The sequence below is a fragment of the Colius striatus genome, chromosome 11 (genome assembly GCF_028858725.1).
Source record: "Colius striatus isolate bColStr4 chromosome 11, bColStr4.1.hap1, whole genome shotgun sequence".
NCBI lineage: Eukaryota > Metazoa > Chordata > Aves > Coliiformes > Coliidae > Colius > Colius striatus.
Genome location: NC_084769.1, coordinates 15,324,921 through 15,347,736, shown reverse-complemented (window position 1 = coordinate 15,347,736; position 22,816 = coordinate 15,324,921). Strand labels below are relative to the sequence as shown.

Genomic DNA, 22,816 nt, shown 5'->3' with positions numbered 1-22,816 from the left:
TTCTTCCCTCAATAATGCACAAAACACAAGTTGAACTAGCCATGTAAGCCTTTAATGATATTCATAAATTCAGAATTAAACCTTTCCTATTCCTTAGTCTATTTTCTTTAATTAGCACCAAACACATTGATCTTGGTTTCAGTCAGATAACTAACCTTCTAAGAGCTTGTGAAACTTATTTCCTTGCAACTCTAATAATTACCATAATCCCATTCTAACCGAGCAGTTGTGACTTCAAGAGAGGCAGAATTTATCCTTGTTTCCAGAGAAATAAAAATTAAGAAACAGCTATGATTAACATTAATCAAGGCACGGATAAATCACAGGCTTTTACATTTCCTAACAGTGCTGGATCCTCATGTGGAAGGACTTTAACACATACAATCTAAAATATAAATAAATATTTGCATTCTAGTAGAATCATGGAATTTTTGCAAAAAATGCAGTAGCATCATAGAAGGTTTCATAGACAAAAATTTGCAGCAGACAGCCCCTGACCTATTTGCAGTTGAAATGAACAAACAAATCAATTCAATTTTTGCATAAATGAGACATTTTGAAATTTAATGATTTGTCTAAGACAGGTAGTGACAGACCAGGGACTCATTAAAAAAAAAAAAAAAGCAGCAAATAAAATTTTCTCTCCTTCAGCCAATCTGAAAACACATTCACCGACCTTCAATGAAACATTCACCTCCAAAACTGTACGTGTGCTTCCTTTGAATTCAAAGGTCAAACTGCATAGATATTAGAGGGAAAAATTTGGCCCTTAGATAGGAATGATCAAGAAATAACAATGACAAAATTACTTCTGTGTGAAGGCTGAGGAATTCTACACATTTGATGTTACGTTTTCCTGGAAATAAACTCAATACTTTCAATATGTGCCTCTCAGATTTTGTTACAGTCTGCACAACACATCCTGCCTGCACCGTCATCTATTTTTCCTAAACAAAGAGGAAAAACAGAGAACTATCAGAGAAAGAAATAAAGAAGAAAGGAATATACACTCTCATTACTAAGATGATACACCCAAGTACTAACAACTTAGGCGGCAGAGAGTCTGGTACAGGGCCACCAAGATGAACAGGGGACTGGGACTCTTGCTTATGAGGAAAGGCTGCAAGAACTGGGGCTGCTTAGTCTAGAAAAGAGGAGACTGAGAGGAGATCTTATTAATATTTACAAATAACTAAATGGTGGATGTTATGAGGTTGAGGCATCCCTTTTTTTCTGTTGTATCTAGCGACAGGACAAGGGGTAATGGGATGAAGCTGGAACACAAAAAGTTCCATTTAAACATAAGACAAAAAGATTTCACTGTTCAGGTGAGGGAGCCCTGGCACAGGCTGCCCAGGGAGGGTGTGGAGGCTCCTTCCTTGGAGGTCTTCCAAGACCCGTCTGGAGGCGTTCCTATGTGAGCTGATTTAGGTGGACCTGCCTCTGCTGAGGGATTGGACTAGATGATCTCTAAAGGTCCCTTCCAACCCCTACCGTTCTATGATTCTATGTATTAAGATATCATTTTGAGACAATCACTAAGACTCTAAAACTCAACAATGCCGTAAACAAGAAAACATGAAATTTAAAAGTTTTTCTATCAAGAAACTATTTGCCTAAATATTATCTCAAATTCATTTTATGTCAACACTTTCCTATTTATTGGATGCAGTTATTTCATGTATAATTCATAAAATATAGCATTAATGGGTAAGAATTCATATAGCAGGCATGCATATACAACGAAATCCATGGGGTTACTGTAAGAGCCTGTATTCTGCTCTGGTAAAATGTTGTCTTTTCACTGAAGTCAAGGGACTGAGGTCAATCAGAACAGCATGGATTTTGGCCCTGCTCTCCTGAGCCATAAATCTGGGAAATTTCTTGCCAAAGGTTATTTTGGATAAAAGAAGTGGGTTCAAGGGGAGGCCAGACAAGTGTTTGGAAGATAAATACACCAATGTTGTTGCACAGACAACATGTAACAACTTCAGCAATTTACCAAGGGGAAAACAAATTAAGATCAGAAAGCATTAGAAAATAAACTACCAGAGGAGTATATCCCACTCTTATTTTACCCTGGATGTCCATTTGTGGCAAAATAGCAGACTAGGTCTCTTTAGCTAAAGGGAAAAAAGAATGAGTAAAAATAATAATAAGATAGGGTGGAAAAGAGTTAGCACTCTCCAGATCTTTGGTTTTCCTCAGCTACAACATACTTTCCAACCTCTCTATTGCAATTTTTTTCTTTTTTAAGCCATTTGCATCTTGTTCTCCAAGTTTATTGTTATGAGAAGTCATAGAGTACAAACAAAACAAGAATAATGTGAAAGACAGTTTTTTCCTAGGCTGGAAATTATTTCCTCTACCACACTTTTCTAAAGAGATTAAAAAAAAGACATTTTAATAATATGTCACAAAGGGAGGCATTTATTCTTTCTGTGAAATTTGATTTCTTGATGTCTGAACTTTAAAACTGTATTATTATTTCCATTGTTGTCCACTTTGGTTCTCAAACTCTGCACTTGCATACCGCAGTGAGATCGACATTTAGAAGATCTAAACATTGATGCCAGCTGCCCTCAGGCTTGTCACTGGGACAGAACTGTCAGAGAAGGTTCTGCTGGGATTGGCACAACTGAAGGGAAAAGAGCCTATTATCTATGCCTTAGATAAAAGGCACTTTTTTCAAGGTTTGATTGCTTTGTTGTTAGAACATTACAATTTTAATAGAGGTAAATGTGCTGACACTTTGGCTTGGTATCAGCAGAAAGCATTTTATATAAATAAATTTGAAAATGAAAAAAAGGAAACAAATAAACCGTCCTGTACAGGCAGCTGTTCTATTTAGAATTTGTCATTTAACAAAGCAAAAGCAGAAAAGCCATCTGCAAAAATCAAACAAACAAAATAGGATATGATATCATGTCCTACATACTTCTCCATAGCTGTCCTTTAATTTACCATGGGGTTGCACATCCCATGAATTTTGACTCAAGGAATAGCAATGGGGGTGAATTCTCTTCATGTCCCTCCAGAAATTCAGTTCCATACTCAAGTTGGATTCCAAAAGCCATTTTAGTAGGCTCCTACCAACCTTCAAACTACCTTCTTTCTCCACAGGAGTCTCATTTAGGGTAAATCCCCTCTTTAGCACTAGTGGAAAGCCCCTCCACTCTGCATCAAAGACAAAAGCTAAGTAGTGTCCAGTGATAGGACAAGGGAAAAATTATTTTGCTATAAGGATGAGGGAGCCCTGGCACAGGCTTCCCAGGGAGAGTGTGGAGTCTCCTCTGGAGATTTCAAAACCCATCTGGACATATTCATGTGCTACTTGATCTAGGTGGAATCGTTTTAGCAAAGGAGTTGGACTAGATCTCTAGAGGTCCCTTCCAACCCCTACTATTGGTACCGCCAGCTCCAGTATCTTTCCACAAGTACAAGTCATTGCAGTTATAGGAGGAAGTTCACCCTGCTCAAATCAGTTCTGTAGATACCCCTTACAACTTCTACTAAATAGGTTTTGAAGGACCTTATCAGCACTCTGATGTTACTCTGTTACTAGTTACTCTGCTGTGGTGTCAGGTAAATGAGATTTTAATTCAACACCATTTTCTTGTTTCATGTGAAAATAAAAAAACAAACTTAACTGGAAAAGAACGCGACTCAATCAAAACACGATCTGTCTCCAGTACAAATGTGGTAATGTGAGTGTGGCAGATTAATCTGAAGACCTTTTTCTTGTTTTACTCTGAAACACGGTGTTTCTACAGACCAGCGCACCCTTCATGGACCTGAATCATTGTTTTCTGCAGCTGGTCTTGCATTTATGAAACAAAGTCAGAGAAAACAAAAAATCTTAAAATTAAGGCAAGGCTGGAAAAATCAACTCATGGCATTGTTCAAAGACTTTGAATATTCCCTTTCACTCATATCAAAGAAATAGAAAGGACAGAAAACATTTCCCCAGTTCTTCGGAGGTAGTATCTTCCACTGTGACTGCCTACTTTTACAGAGTCTTTGCTTTGTACGAACACCCTCTAGTTTTATAACTACTGCAGATTGAGCTCATCTGACAGAGCAAAGCCCATACACCAGTCCTAGAAAAGGGAATTCTTGTACATGATTTTATTACAGTTTGTTGTCAGTCAGCCCTTAAGTTATCAGAGAGAGAAGCTCTGTCGTCACTTGCATTATCCAGCTTAAGCAGAATAGAGAAGATGATGGGAATAGTCTTCAGAACCACAGATATTTTAGCTACAACACCAAACTTTCGCATGTTTGTAGGTTTGGATTTGCATATCTTGCTCTGTTTTTATATATCCTGCCCTTCCACCCTAAAACTTAGATGTTATGCAGGGAGTTCCCAAATCTCACACTCTCAAATGTGCTACCTGTAATGGTTTAATTATATTAGCTAGTATGTCTAATTTGTGATACAGGTGCATACCTTTGGGAATGACCAAAGGATTTCTTCAACTCTCACAGAACACCATGTTTTCCATGATTTCTAATACTATTTTTCTCTCTGTATATGGATCTTATTGATCAAGTCATTAAGATACGTCTTTTACCTTTTCCTTCCCCAACATGTAACATACCTTGTATTTAAGCTATTTCCCCCTTTGCATTTCCATACAATTAATTCCAGTGTTTTACTTTGTTTTTAGTACAAAGAGGAAAAAAATAAATTCTGTAAGGGCTATTTTATAAAAAATAATTTCTAACAATACTGTAATTTTTGCTGCACAAACACAAAGCAAATTGCCAGTGTTTTACAAAGTATTAACACAGGCATGAGAAAGGGAAACCTTTTGCAGACTCATACACAGTTTCCTTAATTAAAATAGAAACTTAAAAGAGACATGAAGCTTCAGTATGCCCTGTGCTATTTGTAAACATGTCCACTGCAGCTTATATTCGAAGCAGGCAATAGAGACAAAAGGTGAGGGGAAAAATAGTCACTCACAGGAATGAAGTGATCTTTTTAAGGTGAAACAAAAGATCAAAAGAACTGTAACCTGGACCATCAGATCTCTATAACTAGTCAGGACAGGCCCCCTGTATGTAAAATTGAATGGAACAATTCTGAAAAAAAAGTTTCAGATATTCCAGTATCTGAAGGTATGCAGTTTAAATGCTTTGTTTTAACTGATTATGAAGATGTAGGTTGGCTATATTCAAATCTACTTCGGGATTTACCCCAAATCAGAATTTTTTTTAAAAAAGGGCAGATGACATTCCCTCTTCTATCTTCAAATCATCCCAGCTTTGAATCCCATCCAAATTCAGAGTGTGACCTAAACCCATCTGACTCACTGCTATAAAGCCAAGAAGGGAAAACCTAAGAGGACATTCTACAGTGAGAATATAACCTTGACTATAAAATAATTATCCTTTCTACAGAGACTACAGTAAACATTGAAAGCAGGAATACTAGAGAGAATTAAAAGAATGGATATCTAATAGTGGGGTTTGGGGTTTTTAGTTTTAATTATTTCTGCAATGCACTGCAGGTATTTATGTGGGGGTGAATGTAATATTAAGTGTTTGCTTATTCTATTCCAGACAGGGACTGTAATAAATAAAATTTAAATTCAGTGGGCATAATATTTTCTCATTTGCATGGTCAAATTTGCAGGGGAAAAAAACCCAAAACATGAAGTTTAACTTCTGCTACAAGGCATACATTAAACCTTATAAGAGATCTTGGAAATGCAAAAAGAGGCTGTGCTTTCATTGGATTTATCCTAACACCCTTCACTTGCAATAGCAATTAATTTCCCAAAGGCCTATTTTGACAGTACAACACATGAAGCAATGTTTAGTACTAAAAGAAAAGGAGTAAAAATTCCAAATTATTATTTCTTACAAGTAAAAATTAATAGAAAAATCTAATGGAATCTATAAAGAAAATAGGCACAAAGTAGGATTTAAAAGGTCAGCTCTATTTAGCAAGAAAAAAGAACACTTTCAGGTAATTATTTTTAAAATGTTATGAAGAAGTTTCACAGAGAAAACATGTGCAGGGATAAAAGGATAGGGACTACAGATAATATTTGTGCTCCATAACTGAAGTATTATAGGGAAACTAATGAATCAACTCAGTATGCTTCTCCCTAATGAGGTAAACTGTTAACACCAATCCCATCACAGTGATTATTATGTATACCACATGCCGCTCTCTCCATTTGTATTTGCTAAGAGAATCAGAATATGCAGATGAATCTTGGTTTAATAAGGATGGCAATATTAGTGTGTGCTTGTGTCTGCCCACTGATGCTATAGAGATTAAATACTGTCAGCATTCATATGAAAATATCTGAGGTCAGGTTCCTCATTGCAGATCTTTGGAATTTCCAGGATGTCCTGCAAGATTTACTTTCTGTACATCTGCCAAGGTAGGTTAGATGGGAATCCTTTGAGTTTTCTTTCTTTTCCCCTCCCCCAGGTCACTTAAGTGAACTAAAGTTCCTGGTGTTGTCCTTAGCAAGTAGTGTCAGCATTTGCTATAGCAAGGGGAGAGTGCCAGCCAAATAAAAATAGGACAACTCAGTCAAAGCTTCATCAGCGCAAAATCAACATGAATTGCAGCAATCAAAGTGCCACAGCAGTTGCAGACAGAAGAGAAATGCAGATTTATGCATTCATGTGAATCTGAGCCTAAAGGAAAGGAAGCCCTGACTACTTTCACAGCTCATAATCATGACTGGTTCAACACATAAATGGCCTTGTTAATCTCAAGACTACTCAGTCTCATATAGTCAAGCATAAATGATGTCTAGAACTTCTGACAATATTACACTAGGTGTACAACACTGTGCTTCTGCACCTGCCTTAGCCCACCTCTGAGAAGGTAAACTTACAAAAAGTCAACAGTTTCAGGCTATTTAAGCCCAGGCAGGATCAGCAGAATCTTATGAAATCAGGCTCCTTAACAAGTTTTCTCTGTCACTTGCCAAATTAAACACCAATGCCTTTGTGATGGGGGTTCAGGAGTTCAAAAGCATTAATATAACCAATGTCATCATTAAGGATGTGTCTCAAGAAGACATGACACATCTAAGGACATGCCTCAAAAGCCTGGTGGAAGCAATCATTTGTCTAGCATCATCTTGAAGGCTAAAGGAGACTATTTTCATGAGACGTGCCAAGTCAGAGGGAAATGTGGCCAGTCTTCCCCTTATGACAGCTGTTTGGCACAAGCTATCCCAATTGAAATGCCTCCTAAGCACACACTTATATGCAGTTTGAAGGAGCTCGTAGGGAAAATTACATCTTATATCTTTGTGTACACACAAAGTACAAGAACTCCAGGAAATGTTTGGGCTTTTTTTTTTTTTTTCTCTTTGAATAACACTGCAAAACAGTTTGTCCCACTGCATGAAAGAAGTGGATGAAATTAATCAACCCGTGCCTAGAGGCTGCAGGCAATGCCACAGCCCTTGCTGCTGTATTCCAAGGGGTCCATCTGCTGTAAGAGCAGACAGCCTTGCTCAGCCCAAAGGGAGCATCTGTGCTGTATGATGAAGGGCTGGAAATCCACAGTGATTCTGGACTGAGGTTTAATGATTTTCTGGCACATATTCCTAATATCCATGGCAACTCTTGAGCTGCAGTATCTCTCGAGACCACATTCCTGCATCTATTCTCTCAACAGGATGCCAACCGTGGCAAACAACCAACTCAGCTTCAGGACTGAAGCTAGTATTTCTAGATCCAAAATCTGGCATTCCAGCCAACTGCTGAATGGGAAATCCCAGAGCTTCTCAACAATGTGGCCAAATTCCCAGGAACTACATATTTGTTTTCCTACCCATTTCATTTATTTTTAAATGAGAGGCTGCCTGAGATTGCCTTGGGATATGCCTTCCATTATTTGCCCACACACACACCAACTCACATCCCCACTACTATGTAGGAAGAGAAAACACAGTGCAGAAAGTATTAGTACTTAGCAAAATTCCCAGATTTCAGTCTACTTTTCAATTAGCACAGATATGACACAGGCATTAGCAGAGGTATGAGCTGCCCACAATCATAGAATCATAGAATGGTAGGGGTTGAAAGGGACCTTTAGAGATGATCTAGTCCAACCCCTCTGCAGAAGCAGGTTCACCTAGATCAGGTCGCATAGGAACACGTCCAGGCGGGTCTTGAAGACCTCCAAGGAAGAAGACTCCACAACCCCTCTAGGCAGCCTGTTTCCTGCTGCTCTGTCACCCTCACAGTGAAATACTTTTTTCTTACGTTTAAGTGGAACTTTTTGTGTTCCAGCTTCATCCCATTACCCCTTGACCTGTTGCTAGATACAATAGAAAAAAGGGATGCCCCAACCTCCTGACACTCACCCTTTAGATATTTGTAAATGTTAATAAGATCTCCTCTCAGTCTCCTCTTTTCTAGACTAAACAGCCCCAGTTCCCACAGCTTTTCCTAGTATGAAAGATGTTCCAGTCCTCTGATCACCTTGGTGGCCCTGCGCTGGACTCTCTCCAGCAGTTCCCCGTCCCTCTTGAGCTGAGGAGCCCAGAACTGGACACAGGACTCCAGATGAGGCCTCACCAGGGCAGAGTAGAGGGGGAGAAGAATCTCCCTTGACCTGCTGGCCACACTCTTCTTGATGTATCCCAGGATGCCATTGGCCGCCTTGGCCATGAGAACACATTGCTGGCTCATGGTTAGTTTATTATCTCCTAGGTCTCTCTCTGCAGAGATGTTCTTCAGCAGTTCAACCTCCATTCTGTACTGGTGCATGGAGTTGTTCCTTCCAAGATGCATGAAAATGTTGTTTTTATAACTGTGAGAAACTTGGGCTTCCTAGTCCTGAGATTACTGCCTCACTCCAGACTTCACTTCAGATCAACAATGCCTCTCCTCCAATTTCCTTACTCTGACATTGTCACAGCAAAGATGCTAATGAAATAAGAGCATCCCACTGAATAATTTGTCAGCTTCCAGCAATCTGTGGCTTATGGATTCATGTGTGCCTTACTGGCTTTTTCCTTTATGCTTGACCTCTACAGCATCTAACAACATCCAATCTGATGTTGTGCAAGATCTGAATTTGTGAGAAACTGCAAATTCTTGTTTATTATTCACTTCTTTCATGTTCTTCCCCATTGCACAGCCCTGCCTAGCTCTCTCTTCTCAAGGCTGAGAAGTCCTAGTCTATTTAATCTTTCCTTGTAGAAAACAGTTTGTGGCATACAAAACAACAGTGTCAGTTTTAGAAACAAGCATAAGTTCTGAATGACAGACTCTTATTGTCAGAGCTGCACACAGCATCACCTCTGAGTATTCCAAAGAGGATGTACTTCTTGGAAAGAGCTGGTCAGGCCAAGGTTGAGGTCAGTGAATACATCCAACTAGATTTGTGTTTCATCTTTTAGCAATTGAAACAGAGGTTGTGAAGGGATCAACATACAGCTGTTAGCTTGATTTAATAAGGGGAAGATGCTTCCTTAGTTAGCTAGTTCTTCAGTCCCCACCTCCTCCTAACAGCTTTCAAACTTTTCATGCTCATTTTAACCACATCTGAAAGAGGGACAGACATCTCAACTGCAAGAAGTCACAGGACCTTGTAAAAATAGAGAGCCAAGTAGAAGAGAATCAAATTACTGTTCATCAAAGAAAAACATACAGCCTCAGCTGAACCATCACTCTAGGCATCATGGAATCTGCAGAGAAAAAATCCCAAGAAAAAACAGGACAATAAATTCTACAATCACAGAGCTTCATCCTGCAGTTGCAAAAATAAATAATGCATTTTCAGAAGCAAAAAGTAAACTGGGGAAGTGAGAAATTAGTAGAAAGTATTGCTTCTTCTTCCCATTTCCTTATACTTGAAACTTAACATATGCATCTCAGGTTAAATACAGCCACCAAAGCGTACCTATGGGCTACATGGTCCCTACCACAGCACTGTCTTAGAATGTCTGAGAGATACATCTATCATATGAGCTTTCTCACAGGTATAAGAAATCCTGAGCTGAATTCCCAAAAGATATTTCCCACATGGTTTTGGTTTCATCGTTTTTTGGTTTTGTTTTGTTTGTGGTTTTTTCCTAAGCAGTGTTGTTGTTGTTGACATTTCAGAACCCCTAAAGCAAGAACAAGACATAGCTAGCTGGAGGAGAATCCTAAGCAAATGTAACAGAATTACAGAAAGCTGGAAGGAACTCAGAAGATTGCTTAGTCCACGATCACACGTCAAGGCAGGATCACTCATGCTCATGACTGTTATTTCTCACAGACCCATCTAACCTCTTTGCAAAGCCATCCAGCGACAGAGACCTGACAGTCTCCTCAGGCAGTCTATGTCATGGCTGCTCTCCTATACATCCTGGTCAGAAAAGATGATTATTCCTTTCTGTGCTGCAGCAGACTTTTAGCACCCGAAGACCATTATGCTACCTCTCCTCAGCAATCTATTCTGGTTAAAGAACCAGAAATTAATAAATCTTTATTTGCAGGGGATGTTTTCTAGACCTATTTTGTGTCTTTTCATATAGACAGGGCCATTCAAGAAACAGTTTGGACTCTGAATGTTTATACAGAATAGAAATTTAGAAACATGACTGCTAACAAACCTAGGACAGCTAAACACCAAGTGGCAACTTCACAGGCCTTGCTCACCCCTCTTTCTGCTCCTCACTCAGACATATCTGCCCATGTGATTTCCTCACCAGCTCTGTTTTGTATTTCAAGATTTGTAGAGTTGTCAGTTACCCAAAATTTCAAAGCAAGGCTGCAGATGCTAAAAGCTTAGTATTTTGGCACCAATGCTATGGCTCAGGGGTCCTGCGTAGATCAAGGGAATGCAGCAAGCATGTTTTCCTTCTAAGCCAACATGAAAAAACATTTCATGAAGGCAAAAGCAACTGATTTGAGTTTATGGCCCAGCAGAACACTGAATAAACCTCAGATTAAAGAATCATTATTAGTATTAGAGAAACCAATACTTTTGTTGGTACTCTCTTGAAGAATCAGGTTAGAGTTTGTCAGTTTGAGAAGGCACAAGAGCTGAAGCTTCTGTTCTGCCACATGTACATGCCAGTGAGGGAAGGGAAGCATTGGCATCCCTGGAGACAGTAGCCTCATGCCTTTCATCAGTGTTAAAAGGACTGAAGGAAGAGATCTGAACCAGCTACACTGCCCAGCTGGCTGCTGCACTAGATGCAGCTGTGATTTCTAACCCATGAGTGAGAAGTTTCTGTAACCACATCCCTTACCCATTTCCAGGAGGCTGTCTTTGCAAACTGTAAAATAGAGGAGGGAAATGCATAAATGAAGACATCATTTGAAAGAGACATCCTACTGTGTGGTGGTGTTATTTTTTTTTCCTCTAAAACAGAAGTAATTAGGAGAGTCTTTCCATCTTATACCTGTAAAGGCTCTAACATGCTACCTGTAGGTGCAGAATGGGAGCCCAGACATACACTTAAAGCTAGAAACTTAGTGAAGCTCAAGAAAAGGGAGTAAATCTCTTGTGATTTACAGCATCTCCTTATATTTAAATGGAACTTTCAGTGTTTCAGCTTTTGTCCATTACCCCTTGTCCTATCATTGGACACTACAGAAAAAATGTTGCCCTATCGCCTTGACATACACTTTTTAAATACTTGTAAGTATTAAGGTCCTCTCTCCTCTTGAGGCTGCTCAGCCCCAGATCCTACAGCCTTTCCTCATAAGACAGATGCTCCAGTCTTCTGATCATCTTGGTAGCCCTGTGCTGCACGCTCTCTACAAATGATTTTTTTATACTGGTTGCCACATCCTCATCCCTTGACACTGACGTCCTCCCTACAGATTAAGGGCCAAATACAGAAAGCAATATTCTGTTCTCATTAGACTTTCTTACTGCTTAGGTTTTCCTCTAGAAGATTTTAGGTTTAATATGTCACTCCCAGAAGATGCCTCCCTTCCAGAAAACACAGTGCAAAACACCAAGAGTTAGGGCTTTACAGTCCCCATAGCCATTAACTTAATCTATACCACTCTGAAATGAAAATAAATTCAAAGAGAATCTGCATTTATTTGTTTGGGTCTATGCCAGATGGCTTTTGCTCAGAGATGGTCAACATAGTACATGTACTGCTGCAAAAGACTGTATACATACTCAAAGATATCTCTTTACCAACAAAAATGTCTCTGAATTCAAGGAATTCATAGCAACTTCATTATTAGACATCTCAGCCTTATTACTTTCTGCTCTGTATAATGCCATAGAAGGGAAATCCCAGAATGATTTAAGAATCTGTATTTCTTGACATGAATTAATTGTAAAACAAACAACTCCTGCTGTATACCTGCACTCCAAACCAAGCAGAAATCCTGAAATGCAACAACAAAGAGGAATAAAATTAAATAAATTTCCTTTTAAATATGGAGCAGACCTCTATGGCTTGGCAGCATATTTTCTCATTTTTTCTTTACCTCTCACCAGAATGGGTATAAATGCATTGCAGGCAGCTATGGCCTTTAATACTTCATAACAGCAGCAGTGTATGCACCACACTTTGCAACATCCTCAGAAAAGGCTGAGCAATATGTATATTTGGACAATCACAGCAAATATGTGTAATACAAACAAAAGGAAAAAAAACCCACATAGCTAGATCAACAGTAGGCAGGAAGTAGGGATAACATGCAGAGTCCTACATATGTATTGCTACAAGAAAAATTGCCTCCTCCTACAAATTCTACCTTCCTATGCCATGAGGCATAGGAAACTGTGCAGGAAGTTTTGAAGGAGGTGAAGAAGGGAATACGGCACTGTTTTGCAGGGCTTGTGGATCAGACTCAGCACTGATATGAATAGATTGGGGATTCCTCTCCTTGCACAGGATATGTCATTTAAGGACAACATTTAAGTACTGTAAAATTACAGTAATTGCAAATTGTAGATGTCTTGATATACCTGTAGTAGGAACACCAGTGATGCTGGCAATACAGCTGAAGGCTAGAAACAAGCATTCTCTAAATAGGAGACAGTGCTAACCAGTTTCTTCCGTCATCAGGACAATCTATACTGTTGTGCTCAATTGCAGACTGTATAATGTCTTAACATGCTACTGAAAGTATGAAAGACATGAGTTTTCTGTGTGTTATCTGATGATCCCAGCTCTCACAGATATATCTTGTCCACTCAGTCAGGACCAGAGTAGCTACTGTGTGGCCTCATTCACAGGATCACTGAGACTGCAAGAAGCCTCTGGAGGTCTCTCGCAAAAGCCCTCTGCTCAAAGCAGAGTCAGCAACAGGGTCAAGTTGGCTTGTGTCTCCAAAAGCTTCTTCACTTGGCACTTTCTCCCCAGACACCAAATGGATGGACAATCCCATTTTTTGTATGTCCTTTCTGATAGCTCAGCTAGTGACAGGGCATTTATTTCCTGATAAATGGTTACTGAAGGATGGAAATAACAAATAGAGGGAGACAGAAGGCATTCCTGCCAAGTTCACTTGAGCACAAATAGAGTTCAAATACTAGACATGAGAGACAAGGAGATATTAAGGTTTAGTCCCTCAGATGGCTCCATTTAAATTAACAGAGGCTCATCACTTTATGCAGGGAATCACAGAGGGGCTGTGTAGAAGGAACGTGTGTGTTTAGGGGAATGTGTGTGTGTGTTGGAGAATGTGTGTGTGTCTCTACAATATGCCTACACAGCTACATTCTCTCATTCTCTCTCAAAAACCCTGCTGGCTTCAATAGTAGTCCCAGTTTATAATTTTTAAAAATAAAATCATTCATTCTCTTTTTAAGAACAGGCACAAGGTACAGTGGGCTGCCTAACTGCTGCTTTCAGAGCCTAGGTCTGAATAAGCTTGACCTACAAGGCTGAAAAAAATAAACAGCTTTCTAAATTGAGACATATTCCTCAAAAGAGTTTTTTTGCTTAGATAACTAAGACAAATGTTCCATTTACATGTTAATTAAGCTACACAATTCCCACGTGCATTAAAATTGGAAAAACACGTGCTTTACAGTGCACTTAGCAATATATCTTATAATTAAGAAACAGGAGATCACATTTCTTGGAGAAGATGCTTTTATAGTGCTTTAACACTCATATAGAGTGAATAAACAGCTGGATGTTCCACGCCCGGGGCCAGAACCCAAGTTTCCTATGCTCCAGAGCTGCTGTGATACAGACCGCTTGTTGAACTATGGTGACTACTTGAATTACAGTGACTGGAAGTGTCAAACTTTTTGTGCAATGAACCAATTTGAACAAGATTTGAAAACATACTACAGGGTACACCATGCAGACTAGACAGCATTACAGTCTTCAGATTTGAGTTCAAATCTCCTGTTCTCCCAAACTTTCCCATCTATAGTTTGTTGTGATCAATTACATCATAATATAAGCTGTAGAATCTAAAATTTGTGAAACAGCTGGGAGTAACACATTCCATTAATACTTACTTGTTCAGTCTTTTCCCAGCTAATCCCCTGGCTTAGGATTTGTGTTGTCAAACTAACACAAAGGATTTGCCTTTGTCTGTATTTTCTGCATTTATTTCCTTTGACTTTCGTCTCTCTTTCCAATGGTCCCTTCTTGCACTTGACTTCAGTACTGCAGCAGCAGTATTTCAATTTGTGAATCTTTGAACAATTCTTGTAACTTCGATTCTCTAAATTTAACCTCTCTCAAGATTGTGTCCCAGATGTGTAAAATGTATGTTACACATGATTTGGACCAAAAAAAAAAAAAAAAAAATTAAAATCTTTCCCTCTTCCCTGCAAAACAGCTTCAGCACAGGTGTTACAGTTGCCAGACAAGGAAAGAGCACTGGGTGTTTCTCTAAAGGTGAAAGCTGTCATCTCTGTGGGGCTAGAGAGGCTCATAGTATTTTGTGATAAGGAGAATTTCTGGCCTTGAGCTCAACACTTTCCCACATACAGGCTTCTCTCTTCTCCTTCAGAGCACCTCCACTGACACATTAGATCCAGCCATTAAAGAATCGGTTTTGCCAACTGTAAATCAAATCCTTTCCCCTCTTTTTTTAATGTAGCTTGGTTTTGTGATCATATCTGCTATATGTTCTGGGTAGATCATATCTGCTATGTGATCCTTACTACTCTAGATCATATCTACTATAGATCTGTCCAGATCATATAATGCAAACACATAAATTTAACGCAGCTCAGTGAACGTAACTGGGAGAGAGTCCTTAAATCTTCACTAGATCGTGTATAATTTTTGTTTCCATGTGTGATATACTCAAGGCAATAAAGTGCCACCATTTTCACAATGTTTGGAATCTTGCCCTAAAAAATTGTAGAGTATGATCACAGACTGATGCTTGTCATCCTCAGGATACAGAAGATGAGAAGACATTCGCAGTAGTACCCCGGACGTATATTATAGCCTGGACTGAGTTCTCTTCTATTTCATAATACAACTATACAAGCTACCTTTGAGTGGTCCACTCAATCTGAAAGAATCTTTTTTTCCAAGTAAACAGTAAAATATTTTCTTTCTCCTAATTCTCAGGAAAGTTTATATTTTACTTCCTTTTGTTAAATTAGCTGCATATTATCAATTCTGTCTACCATTTCAGGTACAGCAAGCATGAAATTCACATCCCCTGGAATTCAGTCATCATTAAACATGGAAACAGGTTTGATCAGCAGAGATAGTATTTTCTCTGTACAAGTTAAGAAGCACAAACATAAAAAGATGAGCACAAAGGTCTTGCAAAACAGAAGTTTTGCCTAGTTTCAAAAGACTGTTGCTCCAGCAGGCCGATCCTCCCTGCAGTAAGCAATAATAGAGATCAGCCTTCAACTCCATTTAAGTAATATGTCTGAAAAAATGTCTAAGTTCTATTTCCAAAACACCCTTACTACTCCCTTAATTATCTGAAGCACATGAAATTTCAAATAGCTCCATTTCCATTTTTCAGAACTTAAAAAGATTTTTAAAAAGCCCCAAATCAGAGCCAAATACTCCAAGCACTAACTTCAAGTACAGATTTCTAGAAATAATTCAGAAATATTTAGGCACTAAAAATTCATAGGAAGCAAAAGAGAATTTATGAGACACTAAAAAAACATTGGTTGCTTATTTTCCCTCTACTCCTTATGAGAAAATCTGGGTTTCCTGTCAGGTTTGACCTAAGGAGGGATTCAAATCAGTATTTCAACCAAAATGTGTCTCTGTTAGATACAGACATTTCATCATTATATTGTCCCACTGAACAGGCAGTATGTTGCATGAAGTGTACCATATCTTCATGATAAACGTGCTGTGCGGCAATGGCTAACCAGAAAAATTGTAAATTATCTACTTAAGCAAAAACAGCAAATATATTAAGGGGATGACATGTTCTGATGAATCAAATAATTTTTCCTTCTCTTTCATTTCCCTCTAAAACTTCAAAGCAATCAAATGTTGTTTATGCATAAAATTTAATCCTTTCACCAATCTGTACTTTGATTGAATTTGCATACTCTATTTCCTACAAGTCAATGTGAAGAGAGCCTCATGTAATTGAAACCATTTCCCCTCCAGTCCTCCTATCTTTGCTGTAATATTTTCTATTAGTAGCTCTATTACGCCTAATATCTGTAACGTTGGCAGATTAGAATTTTCACTTAATGTGACCTGTATTTATAAACCACTAGGATGAAAAAAATAACAAATAGAAGGAAAAGGAAACAATAATTACCTGTCTTTGATGCCACACAGATCAATGTGTAAATCACTAAAATTCCCCAGGAAGCCTTGCTGAACTAAAATGAGGTCCTTGGGCTGGTTATCAATAAAGATGAGTCTCATACAGCCTTGAAAAGCAGTAATGGGATTTAAACATCGGGAATCGGTGAAATTGTCAGGGCACCCTGTGGGAAAAAGAGAAGAGGCAGAGAAGGATATTGGAATGTTCATCTATTTCTGTGGGGATTTCCTGATGCAAGAACTCAGAGGCTCATTATTCCAAGTGTTCTCATTCATTGTGCTATGCAACTTTCTGTGTCACAAATCTTTCAGCAAGAAAAAAAATTAAAATAATTATTTTAAAAAGAAGAGAGAAGAAAGGAGAAAGCAGTCACTGGGAACATCAGAGTATGAGGCTTTCAAACGTGCTAAGAGAAATCAAAATGTGGAGGCTTTTTTTTACATCATTTTTGAACTCTACAGTTGATAAAAACTGCCTCTCATGAAAAAAGCTGTGCAAATTGTAAAATCATTATGGATTAAACTCTGACGCTGGGGCAATGCAAAGAGTAAAAGAATGGAATGCTGTGGACAGCAAACAAGAAAACCATTTGTATCTGAGCTTCCTCAGTATTTGATCAGCTCTGAGATGCAAAGCCTCCTGTGCATCCTCCCTTACTGCTTCACCTAGAGGGTTCATGAAGATCAGAGCCTCAGTACAGCAAGCACTACACAGAAATATATTACATAAAAAGACAGTTGATGACACTCTCTTTATCTAAATTAATGGTTGCACTCCAAAAAGCAGAAGGCAGTATTTTTCAAGACTGTTCTTTCCATTTTCAAAATTGAGCTAAACCTACATTCATTTCCATGAGAGTATAGTACCTAAATACCTTTGTAGATCTGAGCCATATGTCAATTAAGCTCTGAAGTCTAAAGTCACTGAGCCTGATCAGAACAGTGATATCTACAGGAATATTAATATTAATAGTTCTCAGGCCTTTTAGCTAGAAAAAACACTTGTGGGTAATACAGCTATGTATCTTTTGCATATTTTGCCAGATAAATGTAGATACCCATTAGCTACCAGTACCAGTAGTCCACTTTTTATAGCTGTGTTAGCAGTTCTGCTCACTGTCTTTCTGTCAGGGTTGACCAAGACTGTCTGATCTTTCCACAGTGCCCAGTGCCGTATGCATTGCAGCTTAATAGGAGGTCTAAAATAAGTTACTACAACATTTCCTCTTAGCTGCAAACAGAGTGCACCTGGTGAGACCTCAGTGGTGAACATCTGATCTGTATCATGAAAAACGTCCCGCATCTGTCTGAAATAACCTACCTCCAAAATAATAGCTGTTCCCAGAATAGATCCTTGAGACAGTGGTTGCATGGCTAGCAGTGGCAGCGTTGTTATCCAGTGTCAGGGTAATACGATGTCTTCTGGCATTGATATTAACAGAATGCCAAAGCCCGTCGTGGAGATTAGTGCCTGGCAAAACACAAGTACAAAGAGTGAAAAAAATGGTGCAGGAGACAACTGTGCTCATCAAACTTCTCTTTGCTTCCAAACTGACACCAAAAAAGGGAGAACTGGCAGCTGAAAATAACTCATTACTTACGGAAAAAAAGGCCCAAGAAAGGGAAAGTTTTTTAGAGTAATTAAGTAGGTCATCACACATTTTAATCTAACTTGCTTCTAGCACTGCAGGCAAGATAGCAAAGCCCATCACTTTTCTGGTAGCATATTAATGGGTATTTATGTCTATCTTCAGTCTGTTAGGAAGTGCTTATAGCTTATAGTAGCACACAGAGATTTCTGTTGAGCTTCTGGTATTAAACACATGCCTGAGACTGCAGAGGATTAGGTTCAGTGAGATGGTCATACTCTGTCTCAGGTTCCAATATGAAATCTGACCAACTCCAGAAGGTATCAGAAGGATTTACTTTTCTTAAAACCCATCAGCACTAAATTAGCACACAATCTTATTGATGGATGTTCCACAGCCTTTCTATATTGGATTTTGACATGGGTCTTTTGAGAGCTGAGACTGTTGCTCCGGTCAGAACCTATGAAGCTACGTGAGACATTATGGCACTAGGGAGCCATAGACACTTGTGCAAAGTGGTAAAGAACCTCTATTTCCTGAAAATCAATGTTGCATCTTGTGACTCTTGAAATAGCACCACACAGCTACAAAGAAACTCCACATCCTCTTTTCTGACAGCCATGAAAATGAGTGGGCAAGCTTCTGAGCTCACACACAGTGGTGCAGATCAAAAGTAACCTAATTACAGTTCAGAATATGCTGTCAGGCTGGAGTCACTGAGATCAAGCACAGACAACTAGTATTTACTCCCCTCCCTAATGGAATATTTTTTGTTAATGTAGCTTTCAGAAGAAACAAACGAGCACTTAGTGACACAAAGAGGTATGAGAACTGTTCAAAACAAAATAAAAAAATTGTGGGTGTTATGTGTATGAAAAGCCATTCCGTTATGAATTTGAAAATGAGACAATTTCCACAGTAATGGCTGTTAACGCATGCACAATTTCCATAGAATAAGAGTCTGGTTTCCCAGCAAAAATGAATTATTTTTTTCAACTAGAATAAGCCCATTTTGAAGTGAAATATGTTGCTGAAGTTTGAAAAGATGTCAAATCAAAATAGGTCCCATTTGGGACAAAAATAGGTCCATTCTTGAACAAGTATGAATATTGCAAGTACCTGACATCTGCAGAACATGGCACTTGCAGTTTCTGCATATTTTTCATGTGTAAGTAGGCAGTTTAGCAATGGTTTGGATAGCACCAAATGCTGGGCTGAGGTTCATGATTTCAGAACTACATAAAAACAAATACACTCAACAAAATATTGCCATTGTCTCAGTTTTGTCAACAATTTAATTAGGACTTCAATAAAGGCTGAAAACAGTTTTCAGCATTCAATTGCAGCAAGCTAAGGCTGTAGCAATCTACATGAACAAGGATAGATGCAGAGCTGCCTCATTTTCTGTCATAAAGGGGAATGAAACGTGCATACAAAACAGCTCTGCTTTGACATCTCTGTCAGATTTTATCTCTGCTTCTTTTAGTCTGTACTGGGACTATTTTAATACTACATATTTTTAAACAGCTGCTCTTTTAGAAAATACTAATATTATTATTTAGTTCCATCAGTTTATTACTCATCCACTTTTGAAAACTGGGTACTCAACCTACGCAGAAAATGAATTTCCTAGTTTCCCACCAAGCACAGCAGCAAGGGATGTGCAGAAGCCTCAGGCTAAGAACATTGCTGCTTGGGATGTCAGTATGGCTTAAATAGGTCACACTCTGGTTCTGCCTCTGTTGCACAGTCTGAAATTTTCCCTGCTGTCTGTTGGAGTCAATGCATAACTGTTCTGGTAAGTGTTCACAATCAATTTCCTCTGAATTTTTAGTCAACTCCATTTCTCCCTCCTGCATCCTACTAGCTGTACTGCACAATGCAACTTGCAAAATGGCTAATGCCAATGAGGAATGTGAGAAGAGGAAGCTCATCATCAGTCTCTCTTATGAGTGTAGCATAAAGGGAAAGCGTAAAGCTACAGTCAGAGGAAGAAAATCAGCTCCAAGGCTGCCTTAACTTGTCCTGGGGAGTGGTGCAGTGGCTGAACTGGCTCCCACCTGACTTCAGCAAAATCTGTGGATGAGAAACAGGAAGGTCTTCGTGTGACCTGATCGGATCGAATTTAGCATAGCTGTTCAGGGTACAGAGGTTGAACTATTTTTCAGGTAGATCGAGCCTGGAGACCTCAGGATGCCAACTACTCACGCTTAGAGCTACCTCAAGATGCACAGAATGGTTCTACTGCTAGAAAGCAAGAGAAAAATTGAAACGACAAAAGAAGATTGTGTGCTTCCTTATTTCACAATCCATTCATCCCATGAGGTTGGACTTTTGTATTTTAATAGCAAACAGGTGAGAGTAAACAAAAATTAAGTACCTTCACTAATTTCCACTGGATTCTCTGTCTCTTTCTGAATAAGTAGTGTCAATCTCCCACCATGGAGGTAAACCAAGAGAGGTCCTGAATTTTCAGACAATTCGGTGAACAGAAGTAAGCCATCTTTATTCCATGTTCGAAACTGGAAGCTGACTGACAAACCATCAATTTGAGGAGTGCCAGGTAGTAGCAAGTAACTTCGACTGGTGCTGACAAAGGTGATAGGAACAATTTGCGGTTCTGAGCAAGAAAAGGTTACGTTCCCCTGCAAATAATAAAAATCAAAAGTAATCTACATGACAGGGTTCTTTTTGTCATCACAAAACATCCATAGTTAAATAAGCTTATTGAATTTTTATGGCCCTCAAGGCTGAAATAGGTACTGTTATTCAGATATATGTTTTTGGAACTTAATAGCAAATATATCTGTCCATTCTGGGAAAACACATATGGCTTCAAAATTTTACTTTCACCCCAACTATGGGAATCAAAAATCAAAACCTCAGTTCTTAAAAGTATCTAAATGTATCCAAATCCCATATCAAGACTACATCTGAGTGCAGAAGGGTTTCTTTGCCAGCTTAGATAGATCACCTCCACATGGCCACATCTGCCTTGTGCTTCCCAGCACTTTCCATTTCAAGCTCAAGTTTAGCTTTATGTCAAGAAAAACTCATTTGGATCTACACTGGTACCAAAGAACAATAAGTTTGCTTGAACTTTCATGTGCTGTGGGATATGATATATTTGCACTGCATTGGCTCTTCACTGATGGGACTACAGGGGTGTGAACGAGGCAAGCTGCAACTGAAAAAAACAAAGCATCCTCCAAAACACAGGTATCCTATCAGATAGGATAGATTTATTCTAAATATAAGCCAAAATGTTTAACATCAACGCTACATTACCTTATAAGTTAAAACTCACTCATCTACTTGAGTCTACTACATGAAGCAAAACATGAGGTAAATTTCCTGGATTCATTTCAAATATTCAATATATAAATTGTAGCAACAGTACTGGTTATGATTTCTTTCACCCAGAGACAGACATAACCCTGTGCTACTCCAAATAATAAAAGCTGACTTAATAACACCAACACAAATAATTAAAAATATTTGTTCTGAAATTATTTCTAAATTCATAATGAAAGTCAAAGGAAAAGTCACTTGAATACAGTACTTAAAGTGGGATGAAACAACAGTGAGATTTCCTGGCCAGTGTTAGTTCTCATGGTTTCCATGGGGCGTTTTTAGGAATTATTAAAACATTACACACACAGCAAGAATCGTAAAATCCAACACTATTTCAATGCCAAACTCAGCTGATTACTTTAGTCATCCAGCCCTGAAATCAATGGTGCTATTTGCCCAGAAAAGCAGCACATTTACTCAAAAGAGTCAGCAGAATATGTACCAGCATGTATCACTGTAGTTTGCAGAAGAAATAACTCCACCATTTTCTTCAGCTATTGTAGATTACTCAACCAAGGTGATTCAAGCCATGTAATAAAACTTTTAACAATAAATAAAGCTGGGATTAATTTAAGAAGCCACATCTTTCAAAGCCACTCCAGGAGACTGTTGCAAACAGCTTGCTTTGAACTAGGCTGCTTTGTAAAATGCCAACTAGAGTTTGATAAAAACATTTGAGTAAAAGGCTTTCTCAATGGTACCACTTCTCATCAGAGCTGGTACCTCACTCTAACAGGATAATTACAATGAACACACTTGATAGATGTGTAGGAAGTTTCACAGTGCTTGAGGAATTCCTATCTGAAACTTCAGACAGTTGATGGAACTGTTCCCTATCACTTTCAACTGTCTTTCTAGGCTTTATTTTACAATGGAAAATAAACAAAGTGCCAGAAAGATACTCAGTTATCACTGGATTAAATAACCCTTGACAGACATATATCTATATCAAGCTATTTACGTATTCTCTGCCTTGTTAGGTGTACCATATTTAGCAATGGCAAAAAGTACCCAGAGGCATATCATGCAAGAACGACTTTTGAGATGTAATCCACTGTTTATCCAAATTCACTTGAACATTAGTCAAGGGTGAGAAGTAGGATGGAAATTTACTCTCAACTTTAAAAAAGATTCTACTACCTGCTGGGTTTTTCCTGTGTAAGAGAAGCCACAGGTAATGGGATT

At 38.7% G+C, this 22,816-nt stretch overlaps 1 protein-coding gene across 1 annotated transcript in view; it reads right to left on the bottom strand.

The window, feature by feature from the left end:
* CNTNAP5 (contactin associated protein family member 5) overlaps nt 1-22,816 on the bottom strand; it is a 219,257-nt gene that overhangs the window by 112,566 nt on the left and 83,875 nt on the right. The window contains exons 8-10 of the mRNA XM_062005163.1: nt 20,658-20,922; nt 18,010-18,159; nt 16,681-16,852 (exon numbers count right to left, since the gene is read on the bottom strand). Coding sequence (XP_061861147.1) covers nt 16,681-16,852; nt 18,010-18,159; nt 20,658-20,922 — 587 coding nt within the window. The remainder of the gene's footprint in view (nt 1-16,680; nt 16,853-18,009; nt 18,160-20,657; nt 20,923-22,816) is intronic.